General features: G+C 36.9%; 1 protein-coding gene across 1 annotated transcript in view; it reads right to left on the bottom strand.

The window, feature by feature from the left end:
- The window catches only part of EXOC4 (exocyst complex component 4), an 813,300-nt gene that overhangs the window by 432,640 nt on the left and 361,344 nt on the right, over nt 1-19,316 (bottom strand). Inside the window, exon 10 of the mRNA XM_068549476.1 lies at nt 2,506-2,602. Coding sequence (XP_068405577.1) covers nt 2,506-2,602 — 97 coding nt within the window. The remainder of the gene's footprint in view (nt 1-2,505; nt 2,603-19,316) is intronic.

Here is a 19,316-nt window from a genome sequence, read left to right as displayed (position 1 = left end):
GAAAGTAGAGACCAAACTAGTGAGTAAAACTAGTAGGAGTATTATCAAGCCTTAAAACACCTCTCCAGGGAAGCAGCATAAATAGTAAAAAATAATTGTGAAGAATACATTAAACTCTATCAGTATTTTACCAGAAATGCATTATATTAAGTGTGAAATAAGTATGTATTTTTTCCATTCTCCTAACTTCGCATTTAAAAAGACAAAATAAGTTTATGGGAAAAAAAATCTCTTGAAAAGTGGTTACTGACAACACTGCTAAAGAAACTTCTAAAGGATTTCTTCCAGAGTTAAAAACAAATGTAAACATAAGGATTCCATTTACTGAAGCCATAGCATAACTAGGCAGTAAATTATGGCGTTAAATCTAGGTTAGAAGATGCCTATAATGATTAAGCTATCTTTCCATTTTCCTAACAATTAGCAACACTAAGTAGAAATCAATTGTAATTGGAAAAGAGAGTAAGTACCAAACTAATTACTGAAGTCAGCTGATATATATGATAGTTGTTAGTTAATTTAGAAATCCTAAATGTAATTTACTTATTATATATTCATATATATACACATATATAATGAATTATATATATAAATTCATTGATTTATATATCTAAATTGACATATACATATAAATCAACTAAATTTACAGAGGAATAGTTTTAATTCTCTTAATTCCATGTTTCTTAACTCACATGAATTTACTTGCTGCTAAAACTTTTTTTTTTTTTTTTTTAAGGTTAGTGATGTTTCTTCAAAAATCTCTTATTTTTAATTGTGTGAAAGTCAGGTATTTTTGTAGTTCAACTTACATATTTGTGCTTTCACATTTAAAATTAATTGGGTAAAATACTCCAGTATAATTTTTTAAACTGGTTACCTAAATAAGAGATTTGAATTAAACTAGTTCTAATGATGTCAATTTAGTACGTGTTGGTTAATGAGAAGGTAGGATAATTCCAGCAATAAACCGTTTCTGTTTTGGGAAAGTATATACAGTGTTATCTCTGGCCAGTTCAGTAGCATTTGTTTAACTGTTATACCAAATGCCTCAAATATTACAGGAGTTACCTGAGAAAGTTAAGGTGATGATCTGAGGTACCTAACTTTTAGTGAGCCCAAGAGTTTCTGGTCCACTGTATGAATATACAGCAAAACTAAACACTGGCTCATTATAGAGAAAACATACAATTAATATTATATTGTATATCTGTGTCCCCAAAGTACTCTTTTTTGCTGTACTCAAAAACACGTAACATGTAATTTGGGCTTCCCTGGTGGTGCATTGATTAAGAATCCGCCTGCCAATGCAGGGGACACGGGTTCGAGCCCTGGTCAGGGAAGATCCCACATGCTGTGCAGCAACTGAGCCTGTGCACCACAACTACTGAGCCTGCGCTCTAGAGCCCACGAGCCACAACTACTGAGCTCATGCGCCTAGAGTCCGTGCTCCGCAACAAGAGAAGCCACCACAATGAGAAGCCCGCGCACCGCAACTAAGAGTAGCCCCCGCTCGCCGCAACTAGAGAAAGCCTGTGCGCAGCAACAAAGACCCAACACAGCCATAAATAATTAAAAAAAAAACACACACACAACATGTAATTTACCATTTCTTAACCTTTTTCAGGTGTACAGTACAGAAGTGTGAACTATATGCACATTATTGTGTAACATCTGTAGGACTTCCTCATCTTATAAAACTGAAACTTTAGATCCACTGAATAACCACACCCCTTCCCTGCGCCCCCCGCAAAAGTACCTTTTTAAAGGTATTTAGGGCTTAGAAGTTTTTTAAATGGAAGTATCACAGATTCTCATTTTCTTAAATCATAGTATCACAACAAACTGAGCATTTCAATAGATTTCATTCTACTCACTAACAAGTTTTATCCTTCAATATATAAAACCACATATTTGATTGATATAATGCTTTTCAGTTTTTGTAAATCATATTTGTTCAGAGACCTGCCAGTTCTCAAAGGATGTGTGAGTCATTAGTTTAAAACAGACAGATCATGGTGCTGCTATTTTTTCCTGTAAAGGGCAAGTAAATAGTTTAGGCTGTGTGAGGCATATGGATTCTGCTGCAAACATTCAACTCTGCAACTAGAGCCCCCAGACTGTTATGGGCAATACATAAATGGATGAACCTGACTCTGGCAATAAAACTTTATTTACAAAAACAAGGGACAGGCTAGATTTCTCCTGTGCGCCATAGTTCACCAACCCCTGAAATAGTTAAGGGATAGTGACAAGGAACAGGACAGGGAGTAGTTAAGAAAGAAAATCAAGTAAATGTATTTATGAAGAATTACTCCTGAGACCAAGTAGCTACTTAGTAGGGTTGACATTAATTTTCTATTGATGCACTTTGATTGTGAGGTCCTATAAAATGGAAAAAGTTCTTTTTATGACTTGTTTCAATGCTGACTGACCTATTGGCACTCAGTACATTAGCATAAATAATGAAAATATTGATCTTCAGTAAGTACATAGGATTTGACTTACCTTAATAATGGATGGAATATGACAGTAATATTTCTGGCTCCAGGTTTGCAGACAAATTTTGTTCCTCCACCTTCAATTAAGTTGTCATCAGGACCCCCTTTCAGAAAAAAAATAAAAGAGAGATTAGCTTATCAGAACTTTTACAAAGAAATAAGCCTATCAGAAGTATGGTACACTATCACAAGGAAGATCATTTTTGAAAACAGCTGCCTTTAATATTTACAAAATTATTTTATTTTGAATGACTTGATCCAGTCTTCCTCATTAAATAAGCAATGGATTCGCATTTTCACTCTGGAGTGAGAACATGGAAGCACAGTAAGAATAACTGTATAAAGAAACAATGCAAGGGTACAACCCAGTTAAAGTTAAAATTTTGATCTCTAATCACCAGGGTCAACCTTGTACAGCATGGCACATGAAAACTTCAGGGGAAGGAAGAAGTGCCATTCAGGCTTGTCTAGGGCTCGAAAGGTTGGAGCAGAGGCCCATATGAACCTAACTGAGCATATTTCATCAAATCTAAGACCCCACTAATTGTAAGATACACTATTGTTGTAAGTAACACTAAGAAAAAAGATCCTGCTAACTAAAGTATACAATGCTTCCTTATTATTTGGAATCTTCCTTTTTTTCTCTTATTGAAAAGTTCTTTACAGTTTAAATACACAGAACTAGGTTAAATAATTCATAAATAAGTAAATTTAAGGATTTATTAAGGTTTTTAAGATAAAGAGATATTTAGCCAAAATCTCTCATACACATATAATAAGGAAACATAAGAAAAGTGAGTTGGTTAAGGTATTCTTAAAACTATTTAATATTCGGAGTCCAGCTCTTCTGAATGGCTCAGAGTGGTCACTATCTTTGTTTTCTAAACACTTTCACTAAGTGGATTTCTTGAAGGAGTACAGCCAGTATTTTACTCCAAGCTGCTGATACCAATTCTGCAAGGTTTAATGTTGACATGTTCTTGATACTATTAGAAGGTTTAGAGAGAAGGTGTACTTACAGCAACCAAGATTAATACTCTTTCGTCAAATGGTCCTTAAGAGGTTCACTAATTGAAATACTGAAGGGTCATGATGTGAAGAATAACCGCTCAGCTCACAAGTACTGAGGCAAAAACAACTCATTATGACTATCTTCCGGTCGATAGCCATTAAGATGTCACTGATTTAAGATATATCCTAATTTCAGAGTTTAGAACGTGACAAATGTACATCCTGGGGTGTTGGGAGAAATGTTCCCCCACCCCCACTTCATGTTTCTATGCATTAGGATGAAGCTCAATTAAAGTAATCCCTGGCCTCTGTCCATCTTTTACCCACTCAAGGGAAGTGAACTAACTCCTTTGGTAAATTGAGAAGAAAAAGCTGGGCATGCAGAGCTCAGCAACCCCCTTATTCCACTTTAGAAACCAGAATGCCTGTACAAAGTCAGCGTTGTCTCACTAAGTTTAGCAGTGAAGGTCCTACCTTGTCAGAGAAGGATAAAGTGGTCCAGTACCTTCTATAATTAAGTAAATTTGTCTAATTTTGATGTTCAGTCAGCAAACTCATTTGGCTCTCTTAACTCTCTTAGGCTACATCTTTCAGTCTAGCTTATATCAACATAAAAGTGGTATTTCATCTTCCATTTACTTACTTATATTATTTCATAATAGTGTCAGAACTCTGACAGGAAAGGTAGATGCTATTTAATAGACTTTCTCAAAACCCTAACAATCTACACTTACAATACTGCATTTGTTTTTGCTAACTTAAAGTTTCTTTTTAATTATAGTTCTCTGCATGATACCAAACATAAATCTCACCTGATATATTATCTGCCTTAATGGTCTCTGAGGTATCTTGGAAATTGACTGACAAAAACATGTGAAGCTTTGGAAATCCATAGCCTGGATCATCAAGACTTCCCAGAGGCATCAGAGTCTAGACAAATCCCATTTGGATCAGTTGTTTCCACCAACTAATCAAAGGATGGCTTTTCTTAAGAAAAACAGGGACTGTAATGGCATGTACAGCTCTAGATTCAAAATCATGAGCTGTTCGTTCTCACTTGGAAAAAAATCCTCTTGTATTATTATATTTGCATTGGAGATGTCAGTGTTCTGCTAAGTCAGTGATTTTGCTCAGTTAAAAGAAAAGCAAAAGGAGAGCATCAACACTACAACAGGCACTACTCCTTTAATAAAAATCTTCCTCAAAAGGTCACATGGCATGGTTACAAACAAACAAAAAATAAAGAATAAAAATATCTTCTTCACTAACACTTCTCTTTCTAAGATCGTAAAATCGAGTCAGAATTGAATCACCAAGGAAATGTGCACATGTGCCGAAGAAATCAGGTTATATTCTGCACTCCAGGAACAACATAAATGACTTCCTACAAAATAAATAAATCTACACACAAAAAATAATGCACTAATCTACTCAATATGAGCATATCTTTAAAGGACAAATATGAGTTGGACTGCATGATCTCTAATAGTTTCTAAAAATCCTGAAGTTTTCTGATTTTAGATACTCAGTAATTAAATACAGGCCTGATTACCCCAGCTCCAAACTAGCATCTTCATGCACACTGAACACACTGTATGCATGACCACCTCAATGCCTTGGTCCACACTGGGCTCTATCTGGGGAGACCTCTCCTCTCCTACCATTCCTTTAGGGCCCAGGTCTAGACCTAAACTGTCAAGTGCCCCTCTCCCAATGTCCAAAACTCCATTAACAGTGACTTTATAAAATAAACCATATAACCTTAACATAGGTCTCTTCTGTTACTGTCACTTGTTTTCTAGTTCTTATGTAACCTTTTCCCCACTTGGAATGTAACATCCCAGAAAGTACTTATAAAAAATATATATTTGGTGAATGAATGAAGGAAGAAACAATGACCTAACTCAGTAGAATGTTATTAGAATTAGATGAGAAACTATATGTGCAAGTCCTTGGTGAACTGCCAAGAACCTAACAAATGTCAGCAATGCTCTCTGTATCCCTAAAGGCTTACAGCTAGTAGATGTGCTTCATCAACTTTTGTTGACGACAATCATATGGGGAACACAGATAACAAAAAATAAAGATGCAATATCAAAAATAAGGCACAACAGCCACTAGAAATGTCAGTGGGAGGAAGATTTGGCTGTGTAAATAAAGGCATGATGACAACGCATCAAGCTAGAAACTAATAGTTTCATTTGTTCTAAATCCGTGTTAGCTACATAAAGGCTATTACCGATTCACACAGTAGGGTTAAACTAATTAAAAAGTAAAGATTGGGCAGACTTGTTAAAAAAAAAAAAAGAAAAGAAAGAAAAATTCCCCTCCCTACCTCAACCTGCAACCAAAATTCCATCTACAGGAACCTTGTATGCTTTTCCAAGCCCATTACCAAGTGCCATCAACACTGCATTTGATGTGATTTCCTCTTCACAGACTACAAGTCCAAATCTAGCTTACTAAATTACTAATAAACAGCACCAACCCAGTGAAAATAGTCCTGAAAATAAAGCTGTCAGGATCACAAGTAAAGGTCATGGCCAAAGACTGCATGGTCTGCGAGTCTCCATCCTCTGAGGTTTATTCTAGCTTTTCAATATTCTGCACGAGAAACAAAACTCGCCCCTCCTCACACGCCTTCCGTTAATCAAGTAATCTGGGAGCTGCCGTCATGAATGTTCTTAGGGGACATGTTGCTCAGTCCTGAGAAGAGCAGGGGATGGGCAGGTGCATCTCCCTCCCCTTCATTCATTATGCTCTCAGTCTAATCCCTGCTGTCCCAGGCCAGGTGACAGGCACCAGAGAAAATGCTGAATGATGATGGATGGCTGGATAGAAAGGGGAACTGACAGCCATATTACGAGTAGAATATATATTGTGCAGAAAGGAGGGGACAAAATGCCCCAGTCATATTTCCTGGTCCTAACAAGGAGGACAAGGCTGATGGGCTCCCTCAGGTGACTGGCAAAAGGCACCAGGGCCACCCAGTGACCGCGGGGATGACAGCATCTTAGTGCACGCAGGCTAGACCCTTCTTTTAGAATTTATTTACTTATAAGTCATTAGCTCCTAAACTTACATATTCCTTGATTCTTCCCAGCTAGAATTTGATGTAGTTTATAATGAACATAGTCATGTTAATAAAACACACAAAAAAACCCAAAGTCTCAGAAAGAAATGGAAAGGAATGTTCTCCCTGAGAGGATTACATACCATACAGTGGGAAGAATGAAAAAGATTTGTGTCCGATCCCGGAACTCTACTTATTAGTAGTATAAGTATGATAAAAATATTTAAATTCTCTGAGTCTCGACTTTCCCATTTATAAAACACAGATTGCAATAAACTCTTTCAGAGACCTGTGGTGATGTTTAGGTAAGATAACATACTCCTGGGCATTCAGTACAGAATTTGACGCATGGTACATCTCAAATAAATGACTGTCTACTTTTTCCTTTAGAATTACCAAGCAGTTAAGGGTCTAAGTGATCACACACACACACACACACACACACACACACACACACACACACACACACATATCATTGGAACATAAACTGAAAAAACAAAAGGTTCAAATTCAAAAAATGTTATCCTTGCTACTTTAGGCAACATCGTACTAGTCAATATCATTAGTGAGACCAATTAAAACACTTTTGTCTTATTTTAGGGTCAATAGAATTGCAGCGAAATTTTTAAAAACTGCTGAGAATACTTAGAGCCTGACAACAGGAAATTAGTCTTTCTCTTAATTTTTCAGTTAAAAATAATCAGTATTAAATGTATAGATGTTAAAATTATGCATGCTCTGTGCCAAGAGCTTAGATGAAAATAGTATAGAATTTGATGGCCACTTTTGTTGAACCACAGAAAGCAGTATGCCTCATCTGACATTTTTAATGTGTTCTGGATGTAAAGTTGGCCTTTCCACATAAAAAAGAACCACAGTGAAGGTGAACTTTTCTTTTCTTTTTAACATCTTTAATGGAGTATAATTAAAGTGGAGTATAATTAAATGGAGTATAAATTAGGAGTGTGGGATTAACAGATACACATTACTATGTATAAAACAGGTAAACAGCAAGGACCTACTGTATAGCACAAGGGACTATACTCAGCTTGTAATACCTATAATAGAAAAGAATCTGAAAAAGAATATATATATATATATAACTGAATCACTTCGTTGTACACTTCAAACTAACACAACATTGTAAATTATTTATACTTTAATCAAAAAAAAAAAGTTCACCTTCACTGTGGTTCTTTTTTATGTGGAAAACCATAATTCAAAGAGTCATGTACTGCAGTGTTCATTGCAGCACTATTTACAATAGCCAGGACATGGAAGCAACCTAAGTGTCCATCGACAGACGAATGGATAAAGAAGATGTGGCACATGTATACAATGGAATATTACTCAGCCATAAAAAGAAACGAAATTGGACTTCCCTGGTGATGAGGTGGTTAAAAATCCGCCTGCTAATGCAGGGGACGTGGGTTCGAGCCCTGGTCCAGGAAGATCTCACATGCCATGGAGCAACTAAGCCTGTGCGCCACAACTACTGAGCCTGCGCTCTAGAGCCCGTGTGCCACAACTACTGAAGCCCACGCACCTAGAGCCCATGCTCCACAACAAGAGAAGCCACCGCAATGAGAAGCCCGTGCACCACAACAAAGAGTAGCCCCTGCTCGCTGCAACTAGAGAAAGCCCATGTGCAGCAACAAAGACCCAATGAAACTAAAAATAAATAAACTTAAAAAGAAAAAAAGAAGAAGAAAACAAAGACAAAATACTTATTCTTACCCTCAAATGACTTACTATTACAGACAAGTCAAGCAAATCAGGATTGGTGATGATATTCTACTGCTACTGGATCTGGGAAGAAAATCCAGGCAACAAGCCCCTTTGAGGAAAGGATCATCTTTTGGACTCAACTCTTACCTAGTGTATAATTATTATCAACAATAATTTTCACATACTGCTGTTCATAGATGTAACTCTTGTGCCTAGAATAATTTCTGGCACATAATAAGCACTTGGCAAATGTTTATTAAATAAATATATGAATAAGCATGGATAGCACAGGGAACTATATTCAATATGTTATAATAACCTATAATGGAAAATGATCTGAATACATATGTATATAACTGAATCACTTTGCTATATGCCTACAACTAACACAATATTGTAAATCAACTATACTTCTTAAAAAAATACATTAAGTTGGGACGAAGTGAGAGAGTGGCATGGACTTATATATACTACCAAATGTAAAATAGATACCTAGTGGGAAGCAGCCCCATAGCCAGGGGAGATCAGCTTGGTGCTTTGTGACCACCTAGGGGGGTGGGATAGGGAGGGTGGGAGGGAGGCGCAAGAGGGAAGAGATACGGGGACATACGTATATGTACAGATGATTCACTTTGTTATAAAGCAGAAACTAACACACCATTGTAAAGCAACTGTACTCCAATAAAGATGTTTAAAAAAATAATAAAAAAAATTTAAAAATACATGAATAAGCAAATGAACAAACAGAAAATGATAAAGAATATCTCTTTTAGAACAATGAATTCTAAGTACAAACCACACAGGACCAAGCAGTTGTATTTTGCATAGAGTTTGCTCACTGAGGAATCCATGTTTCAATAAAGTGCTGAAAAAGTATATTGATTAAGATATTATTTGTAGAAGACAATCTTCCAAATAGAGACAAATTAGTTATTCCCACTATAAGTAAATGGCTTGCCTATATTTCAATGCTCAATTATATTTTATTCCTGGATAGCCTAATGTTGTATAATCAAGACAGGTGTAAAGTATTACACAGGGAGTAAGAAGAAGGTTAAGAGGGGGGAAGGGGACTGATATTTATTAAACATTGACTAGGAAACTGGTGTTTGTATTCACTTAATCCTAATAATATCCCTGTAATATTATTACCTAACACAGATGAGGAAATGGAGACTCGTGAGGGGCTTAGGGGGACGTGTCTTGCTCAAGGTCCCACACATGGTAGGTTCAGTATTCAAACAATTTTTTCCCAACTGTATATACTACAATGTGCTTAATATCATTTTATGGTCCCAAGAAATTCATAGGTTGAATCAAATGATGTAGACGATGGGTGATAGAGGAAATTTCTAAAATAGGGAGCAGTTAAGCCCTGATTTTACAGTGGTTTGACACGTAAAATGCACTTTCCATGTAATCAACACTAAATACCATGGTTGGTTATCCAAGTCAAGGCACACAAAGCCTCTTTGACCAAAAATGTAAGTGAAGCTTAAGAAAAACAACATTCTACGGATAAAACCCTCATGCAGACAATGTTTCTGGAGGAAACACATTTAATGGTCCAACTGAGGCCAAAAATAACACTTTCTAATACAGTCCCAGCAGCAAGAAGCAGAACTCTACTTTTCCCCCTTTCTCCAGGCTTGCCAGTAGAGGATATAAGGGCCCCTCTAAACCCAGTCTACTGGTGAGGACTTCTTGGAGGTCCAGGAACATGAAGGTAGAAAAACAAGGGTTGGGACCTTCAGGGACGGAACTTGGGTAGTCTGCCTGTATTAATACCTAAAACACTGATATAAGCTGATTTTTTTTTCTGTTTCTCCTTTTAAGTAAAAAATTCGAATAGCCCTTCCTTGCTTCTTCTTTTACTGTTACTACAGGTCGGTTCTACATGTCTATTCTTTTGAGGCCCATACAGTGTTTTACGGTTTTTTACTTTACTAACAAAGGAAAAAGGAAAGATGAGGAAAAATGATTGGAAGTTTGGGATTGACATGTACACACTGCTATATTTAAAACAGATAACCAACAAGGAGAGCACAGGGAACTCTGCTCAATAGTCTGTAATAACCTAAATGGGAATGGAATTTGAAAAAGAATAGATACATGTATATGTATAACTGAATCACTTTCCTGTACACTGGAAACTAACACAACATTGTCAATCAACTATACTCCACTATAAAATAAAAATTTAAAAAACAGACAAAATACAGTGATACTATCATCACAAAAATATGTTTTGAAAAGTCTCAAAGGTCTCACAATAAAATAAGCAGTTCTAGAGTGTAAATTTAGTTACTTTTTTCCTTTTAACATAAAACCTTGTCTGTATTTCTTTTTCTTTTCAGCTTTATTGAGGTATAATTAACAAAACTGTAAGATATTTTAAGTTTACATTGTGATAGTTTGATACACATACCCACTGTGAAAGGATTCCTCCCCATCCAAAGTAACACAGCCATAGCTTCATATTTTTTGTAAGAACATTTAAGTTTCATTCTCTTAGCAAATTGCAATTATACCATACTCTTGTCTCTAATAATGTTGTCCTCTGTAATTCTTGAAAATACTGAAGCATGAATTTTGGGCTAATAACTTAATATGAACCCATAACTTAATATGAACCCATAACTTAATATGAACATGGCAAACCCTGTGAGAAAAGCAAATGATGCCGGTGGGTTCTTTTGGTACTCAAAAATTATAATAAAATAGGGATGGCATGCATCACTCAAGATACCATTATTCCCTGTCATAAACATTGTTAGTCATTGCCAACCGAACCAGAATCCTTGGGTGTTCTAAGCAGCCACAACAGTTGTTAGGAGTTGAAACTTACCAACCCTTTGAACAAGAAAAACCATGTCTCTTGCTCAACATTCTATACTCATCAAATCCAAAACCAAACCAAAACAATCAAATAAACAAAACGCTCTCCTGGACATTGTCAGAGTACTTTTATTATACCAAATGGGTCTCTTAGGGGTGGCATGAAAAAGCAAAGAATTAGGAGTTCCTGATGAGTAAATTCATGCTCAATTTCCTTAGTGGGGTGGAGGCTTAAGGTGAGTGGGGCTGAAATGAGCTAATCTTTGAAAGGAATGGGAGAAAAAAAATATTGATGAAGGAGTCCTTGATAATCCTATACTGCTGAGGGCCCAGGTGAGATGAAATAACTGGAATTTACAGCAACAGCATATAATATGGAACATTCTAGAGCAGAAATAAGTGTGGAGAAGAGAGATTTTGAGAGCCAGAGTTAAGGATTTACCAGCTGGAAGAGTGAGAAGGCAACGGGAAAAAAAGAGTTGAAGGTTCTGGTAAGAAAAACAATTCAGGTGATTAACCACAGATGGGTCAAGGCTTGATAAGAAAAGAAAGGAAGTTTGAAAGAAACTTGAATAAAGAATATGGTGGAAGCAGACACTTGAGGGTCTCTATAAGGTCAAAGAACATTCGAGGCTGGAGTGAGAGGGAGAGATTTGAAAGGAACAGGAGGCCATAGAGAGGGACATGCTGAGAATTGTTTCTGTCCTCACTTGCCCTGCGGTCACAAACACAGGAAGCCCTCCCCTGAATTAGAAATGGGGTGGTGAATGTGGGGGGCCGTAAAGTTTGATGTTTGGTAGTTAAAGAATTAGGCAGCAGCAAAGTTTGGGAGTGGGGGTAAGACTGAGCAATGAAAGAAAGAAAGGAAATCCCACGGATCTCAGCCCAGAGGGAAAAGGGAAGTTCCTTTTCATTCTCCCTAGAGTCACTCATAGGTATAAGGTATAATGTAGGGAAAGACCATCTAAATTAGGGACTGCCCAGTGATGGATCATTGTGAGAAGGACAAACCGCATGTGTCTTGAAGCATAAAGAACAGTAGAGTATGTGCACGTGCAGTATCTTATTTTTTGGAAATTTCAACGTGAGCAGGCTGCTAGGAAGCAAATAACTCACCTGAGTTTTGTTTCAAGTAAGACAATCTCTCCTACATTTTCGGTTAAAGACCATGAATAATTCTTAAAAAGAAATAAAAATCGTATCTTGTAGTCCAAGAACTGAATACATTCTAGCTCCTAAGTAACAAGTGAAATTTATAACAATCTTTTATTTTGGGGGTGATCTCTTGGTTTAAAAAAGAGAAGGGAAAAAAAAAAAAAACAACAGTTCCTTAATTATCTTCCTAACGAATGAGAAGAGGTTTTGGAGGATGGGATGACAAGAAACAAAGAGAAATGAAGCAACAATTTTTAAGGTTAATAATAGCTCATCCTGAGCTATCTGTAAAATGTTCACCTGGAGCTCTTCATGAGCATAAGTCAAAAAAAGTTCCGTTAGTAACAGTACTGACAGTTTCTGTAATGGAGTCTATGATGGCATGCTCTGTGAAGAGCATAGCGTGAAGTATGACCAATTACCAAAGGACCCAAAGTCATTGCATGCAGATTTTTAAATGGTTGATCAATAAGGCACAAGGGAACTCTGACCACTGTTGAGGAGCATTCCTACCTTAGTGACACTATCCTCCAACTCACTTTATTTTAAGGCTACATCAGGAGACTGCATTGATCCTTTTTTCTCTTTCCACTCTTTAACAGATGCCCTAGTTTTAATTATCTTCAATCTATTAAATTTATTTTAGTGGCTAGTTGGGTATATCTAGCTCAGAGATTCTCATATATGTAAGCTGGAGTCTGCAACCTTACTTATCGTGTGCCTGGTTTCCTAGCATAATGTTTTCAAAGTTCATCCATGTCGTAGCATTTATCAGTATAGTACTTCATTTCTTTTTATGGCTGAATAAAATTCCAACGTATACACCATTGTATACAAAATTCCATATGTATACACCACACTTATCTATTTACCAGGTGATAAAACATTTGGGTAGTTCCACCTTTTGGCTATTATGAACAATGCTACTATGAACACCCATGTATAAGTTTTGTGTGGACATATGTTTCCTCTTCTGTATATACCTAGAATTTGCACTGCTGGGTCATATGCTAAATCGATGTTTAACATTTTGAGGAACTAGCAGACTGTTTTCCAGAAAGTCTATGCCCTAATGCTCATTACTATTTTTAAATAACTCATTATTTAAAATAAAACCTGAACGTGGGGGGGATGGGGTGCTGCAATGGTCAGCACACAGAGGAAGTATAAGTATCTTGTTCTCCAGAAGAACCCTCTCCCACCAGCCCTAGACCCCGCCCCGACTCCTGTAGGGGTGGCCCTGTCTGTTTCCATCATTAAGGAAGCATTACCAGGTGTCACAGGTGGTGGCTAGGGCAGAAGCATTTGGGCACTGGTACAGCTGGGTAACTGTCTGTACTATCTGTACTGTTTCAACTAAGTGTGCTGGTTCATCACCCACAATTAAAACAGACAATAAGGTTTCTCTCCTCACTCAAGTTTCAGGTTGCAGAAGATTCTACTGTTTGCTCAGTCGTTCTTGTTAAAATAAAGCAAGTGATACGAAGGGCAACAGAATGCAGTGAGGTTCTCTAATCAGATGAGCCCATCTCGGTGTTGACCTAACACGTATGTCTGACCAGTCAGGAGCCTTCTGATGATGTCTTGTCAGCTGAGTGGTAGATTTATGGTGCGAATAAGCATCAAGCTGAAAACACACTGAGACCATCAATCTTATTTTGCCTGTGAAATGGCCTACGGTGGAGCCCAGGCCACTGGAAATGCTTAGCGCAGAAACAGTTCATTTGGAAGAAATGCTACTGTTAAATGCTGTCATTGTCTTCACACTCAGAGATATGCTTAAATCTAAGTACTCCCAAAGTTTGAAAGGAATTATTTTGAAGGGCTTGATGTGACAGGTACAAAGAATAATAACCCCAAATGACTTTGAGAAGTAAGAGAGATAAAGGTCTCTTCAAATACAAATTAAGGGTCAAAATACAAGTGGCACAACATGGTAGCATTTAGCTCACTGACAAGGATAATCAGTGCTGGCATCCAAACAGAAACAACATTATTTCATGGCTCATTGGAAGCATCTGGATTACTGAAGCACAGGTGGCTTCAAATAACTTTACCAATCACTGTTTAGGTTTAATCAGCAATAGTCAACCTTCCAGGCACTCCAGACAACAATTCTTGCAATATTCTCACTGAATCAAAACTGGTCTTCCACTTCAGCTAAACATGAGCAGTGACATGATCAACACTCAGAATTAGAGCTGGCAGAGTCATGTTTTTTGTCTGTTGCTGTATAAATAGAGCACAATATAGGACTGTGCACACCCAATGTTCAGCCAATAATTGATAAAAAACAATCAGTGTTTTTTTTTTTTTTTTTTAATTGCTGCGGGGTGCAGCTCAGTCATCGGTACGTTGTTTTTTTTTGTTTTTTTTTTTTTAATTTATTTATTTATTTATTTATTTTTGGCTGTGCCGGGTCTTCGTTTCTGTGCCAGGGCTTTCTCCAGTTGCGGCGAGCAGGGGCCACTCTTCATCGCGGTGCGCGGACCTCTCACTGTCGCGGCCTCTCTTGCTGCGGAGCACAGGCTCCAGACGCGCAGGCTCAGTAATTGTGGCTCACGGGCCCAGTTGCTCTGCGGCATGTGGGATCCTCCCAGATCAGGGCTCGAACCCGTGTCTCCTGTACCGGCAGGCAGATTCTCAACCACTGAGCCACCAGGGAAGCCCCCAATCAGTGTTTTACAACCTATTTAGACTCTCCATTCCTTGCAGGTCTCAATGTCCAATATACTTTTTTACCATAATGGAATACGAGATTGATTAAAAAATGAAATACAGTCCTCGCGTTCATCTACAACTGAAATAATGATGATTATTTTTAAAAATGAGCCTGTTATGTTTGAAATCTTGACCTCTGTCCTTCATTAAATGCAGTTAAGTTCAATGTCAGCCAACCACCAAAAAGACATGAATTTGTAGTGAATTTTTACAATCATATTTGCTCCACATTTTTCTGGCAAACATATCTTGGACTTATTCTCAAATTTTAAATTTTCCATTTGATCAGTTGTGATTGTTGAAAAGCACATACCCTAAGTGTTAATATTTTACACACTACTTGATCCCAAAATTTCTAGGAATTTCCTCCTAGGCTCAATAGAAAATAATATCATGGGTAAACTTAAGATTTGACAAACAAGGATGTTTATCACAGAACACTATATTAAACTTTAAAAAAAAATCACTTAAAATGCAAAATAGAGAATTGATTACAAAGATACACACAAATATGCATATATATAATTGATACAAACATTTACAGACATAGCTATCTATTACTGGAATATGTATGATGCAGCTATTAAAAACATACAGATACTGCAATATGGCAAGAAAAAGATCTAAAAAGCAGGAGCCCATTATGGCAAAAAGTTATTAATTAAAGTAATATTGTGAGATGAGCCTGTATTATGTGTCTCATAATTGCAATACTGGAAGTCTTTGCTGATCTGATTCTTTTTGGCTCTCAACTCTGCTGAATCTTGTTCCTGGATCTTTTTTTCCTGTATATGTTGTGTATTGTGTGTGTGTGTATGTTTCATAAGATCATTCCCTTAGAAATTTACCCTGAGCAATTCTTTGAGGCCTGGTTAGAAGGTATGTTCCACTAGAAAACATTAGTGATAGCGTCTACTAGTTTACCCAAGGGAACTACCAACCTGGAACCCATTTTATTTTATTTTATTTAACATCTTTATTGGAGTATAATTGCCTTACAATGGTGTGTGGAACCCATTTTAAACTAACTTCTCACTTTGAAATTTTCTCACATCACCCAGAGGATGTATATTTTAGCAACCAAACTGGTTTCTCTAGCAATTTTCCCTCCCTTCAGCCTATGCCAATGTAACCAACTTTCTTTCAGTCCTTTATAGGAGGTGGAGAGATTATGGGAAAGAGATGGTATTTCTAGATGATCCACATACTCTAGGTGGAGTTTGGGGGTACGTTCTACTAGATTCCCTGAGTTGGGTAAGTTCTGGGTTTTGTTTCTCTTCTGTGCCTTGCAAGTTCACTTGGGTTTGGCGAATACCCTCACAGTGAAAACTAACCTTGACAGTACTTTCTCTACTATCTCTCTGCAGTCCTTTTATTTTTTTTGCTTCAATTATCCTAACTTTCTTGCCAGCTCATCAAAGCAACTTAACACCTTCTAAGTGTTTTATCCAACATTTAAAATTTTTTCATGGGAAGTTCAGGGAAGGTACCAGTCATACTGCTAGAAAGAGAAGTCTCCACACAATCTACTCTTTACAGAACAGTCTACAAATAACTTCCCCTCTGAATTCAGTTACTCCAGAGAAAGTACCTTTGGAATCTATTCAGATATCCCTAGCTCCTGGCTGTTTGTTTTTAATCAATTTTCATAGTTATCCTAAGATAAAAATTACAAGTAATACAAGAAGAACAAAAACAGAATAAAAACAATAAATATAGCTCCGGCCTTAAATGTTACCAGTTGACTTTATATAGTGAAATATAACAACATATAATAAAATGCACTTTGATATAGTAAATTATAAGACCAGATAAGGAGAATGAAGTTCTCTTTCCAACTTTGATATCAAGTAATTATATGGCAGTAAGTAAGTTGCTTAACCTCTCTGAGCTTTCTATTTCTCATCAATAAAATAAGGAGAATGAACCACATAGTTTAGTCTTGAAAAAACCCTTCCATCTATGAATTTTTATTTTCTAGATTATAAAATTTCCTTTACAACATATTCTACGCATTGTTTTTTTTACATTTTATGATACTGTATAACATGCATACCTTTATCAAGTAGAAACTTATGCCAATTATTATAATCACTGAGGTATCATATGCAATAATTCTAAATGAAAATGAACTGTATTTTTGCTTTAGGATATTAGTCACGCTTCAGGAAAAAATAATTAGTATCATTTTGGGCTGACATTTTTATACCATCTAATTATGACTATCTTATGCTCTTTTTCTTTTATAGGAAGCTTCTTAGATTCTGCCTTGATTACCACAAGAATTCCCCAATGCAGAGAAATAAAATGGGCAAAATTCATGGCATGTCTGTGCAATTTTAACCTAAAACCTTTCTCAATTTTTCACCCCAAAGCAGGTATCAGAACTTTAATCACTATAATCAACGGTTTTCAGAAAAGCAATTCTGATGGAAACATATTTAACAGGAAAACACTTTTAACTGAATTCAAGCTATAACAGGAATTACAGCATTTTTGTGCCTAGGAGTGAGCGCATGGTGATATAAACCTAACTAAAAGACATAGTTCATGACACCAAGAAGCTCATGTTATGACTAGGTTATAAAAAAAATACACCAAAAGTTAGAGACAAAGATATTATAAAATACACCAAAAGAATGAAAAACTAGCATTCCAAAAAGAAACAACTATTGCTGTTGAGTTTGTAAACCAATTTACAGAAACATAATAAAACTCAGGGAAGATATGTGAAGTTGCAGTTGTTTGGCAGAGAAAATATGATATTGTTCCTCTGCAAAGTAGCATGTTATTAATAATACGAGAAAACAGATTGGCAAAGATAACACGTAATATAGAACTCCTAATATTGGTATTCAATAAATACTCCATTTGGCTGATCAAAAATAGTGACTCAATCACATAACAAAGGACCTACTTATCAACATTTTCTAAATACATCATATAAAATTATTGCTACAACCTCTTCTTGGAAAAGTACTTTTCTTTTGTATTTCTTTAAAGACTGGTGAATCTGCTTTTTAAATGTTGTTTTTCAGAAGTCTAAAATATAGACAAGGCTTTTATTAAAATAAAATGCACAAAAGAATGACTTGTCAATGCACAAAAGAATGACTTGTCCCTCAGGAGGGAGCAGAGAGGCAGAGGTTACTAACAAAAAAGCTCTGAAGACATGAGACAAAGCAACTTAGGTCTAGAAACGGATGGTCCACGGACACATCTTCAGTGTAAACATTTTTTTATCTCAACAGTCAAGCACCACTCCAGCAATAGAGAACTAAAGAGAGACTAGAACAAAAAAAATGGGAGGTGGATTAAATTCAAATCCATTCAACAAGTATTTATTAAGTACCAACTATGTACAGGTACCAGACGAGGTCCTGGCAATAGTAAGAGTATCATCAACCTTTGGCTGCTCATGTCGAAAACCCTGGAGTCATCCTCTCTCTTCTATTTTGTTCACGCCTCTCATCCAATCCATCAGCCAATCCTGGCCGTTCGTCCTTCGAAACAATGAGTCCCAGCGCTTCTCACCTCCCTCACTGCTACTACTTTAGACTAAGCCACCACCATCTCTCTCCTGATTACTGGTCTCCTAACTGGTCTCCTTGCCTCCATCCTTGCCCCCTTTCAGGAGATTCTCAACATTCAAGCCAGGATGATCCTGTTAAAATACAAGGTCAGTCCAGTTACTCCTCTCTCTAGAATGCTTCCTATCTCATTTGAAGTAAAAGCCCAATTCCTTACAATGACGCAGAAGACTCTCTACTATCTGCCCCTGCACTTTTCTGGGTTCATCTCCCACTATTTCTTCCATGTCCCAGTCTGCTCCAGTCACACGGCCCGTCTTACTGTTTGTGAACACACCACATATGCATCTTCCTCAGGGCCTCTGTCCATCCTGTTCCTTCCACCGGGCAACACTCTTCCCAGATCTATATAGCTCATTCCCTCAGCTCCGTCAGGCCTTTACTCAACTACTTCCTTCAGAGGAAGCCCTTCCCCAGCATGCAAAACGAAAGTAAAATAAAATATGAATTAATTTAAGCAATGAATTTAGTCAGTAGAAGGCACATATTTCTATATACCAGCAACTATAAGCCTATAAAAAACTAAGTTGCTGAAATCTGGCCATGGTGATATAAATCTGAGGACGATACTACACAAGGAATGCCTTCTAAAATGACACACTCACACAAGCACACAACTGAAGCATACATATAAAAAATTGAAACCATGTATATATAAATGTCTGAGCCAGCTTTCTCCTAACTTTCTAGCCTCAGTATTTT

The sequence above is a fragment of the Eschrichtius robustus genome, chromosome 8 (assembly GCF_028021215.1).
Source record: "Eschrichtius robustus isolate mEscRob2 chromosome 8, mEscRob2.pri, whole genome shotgun sequence".
NCBI lineage: Eukaryota > Metazoa > Chordata > Mammalia > Artiodactyla > Eschrichtiidae > Eschrichtius > Eschrichtius robustus.
This window is presented reverse-complemented; position numbering and strand designations above follow the sequence as displayed.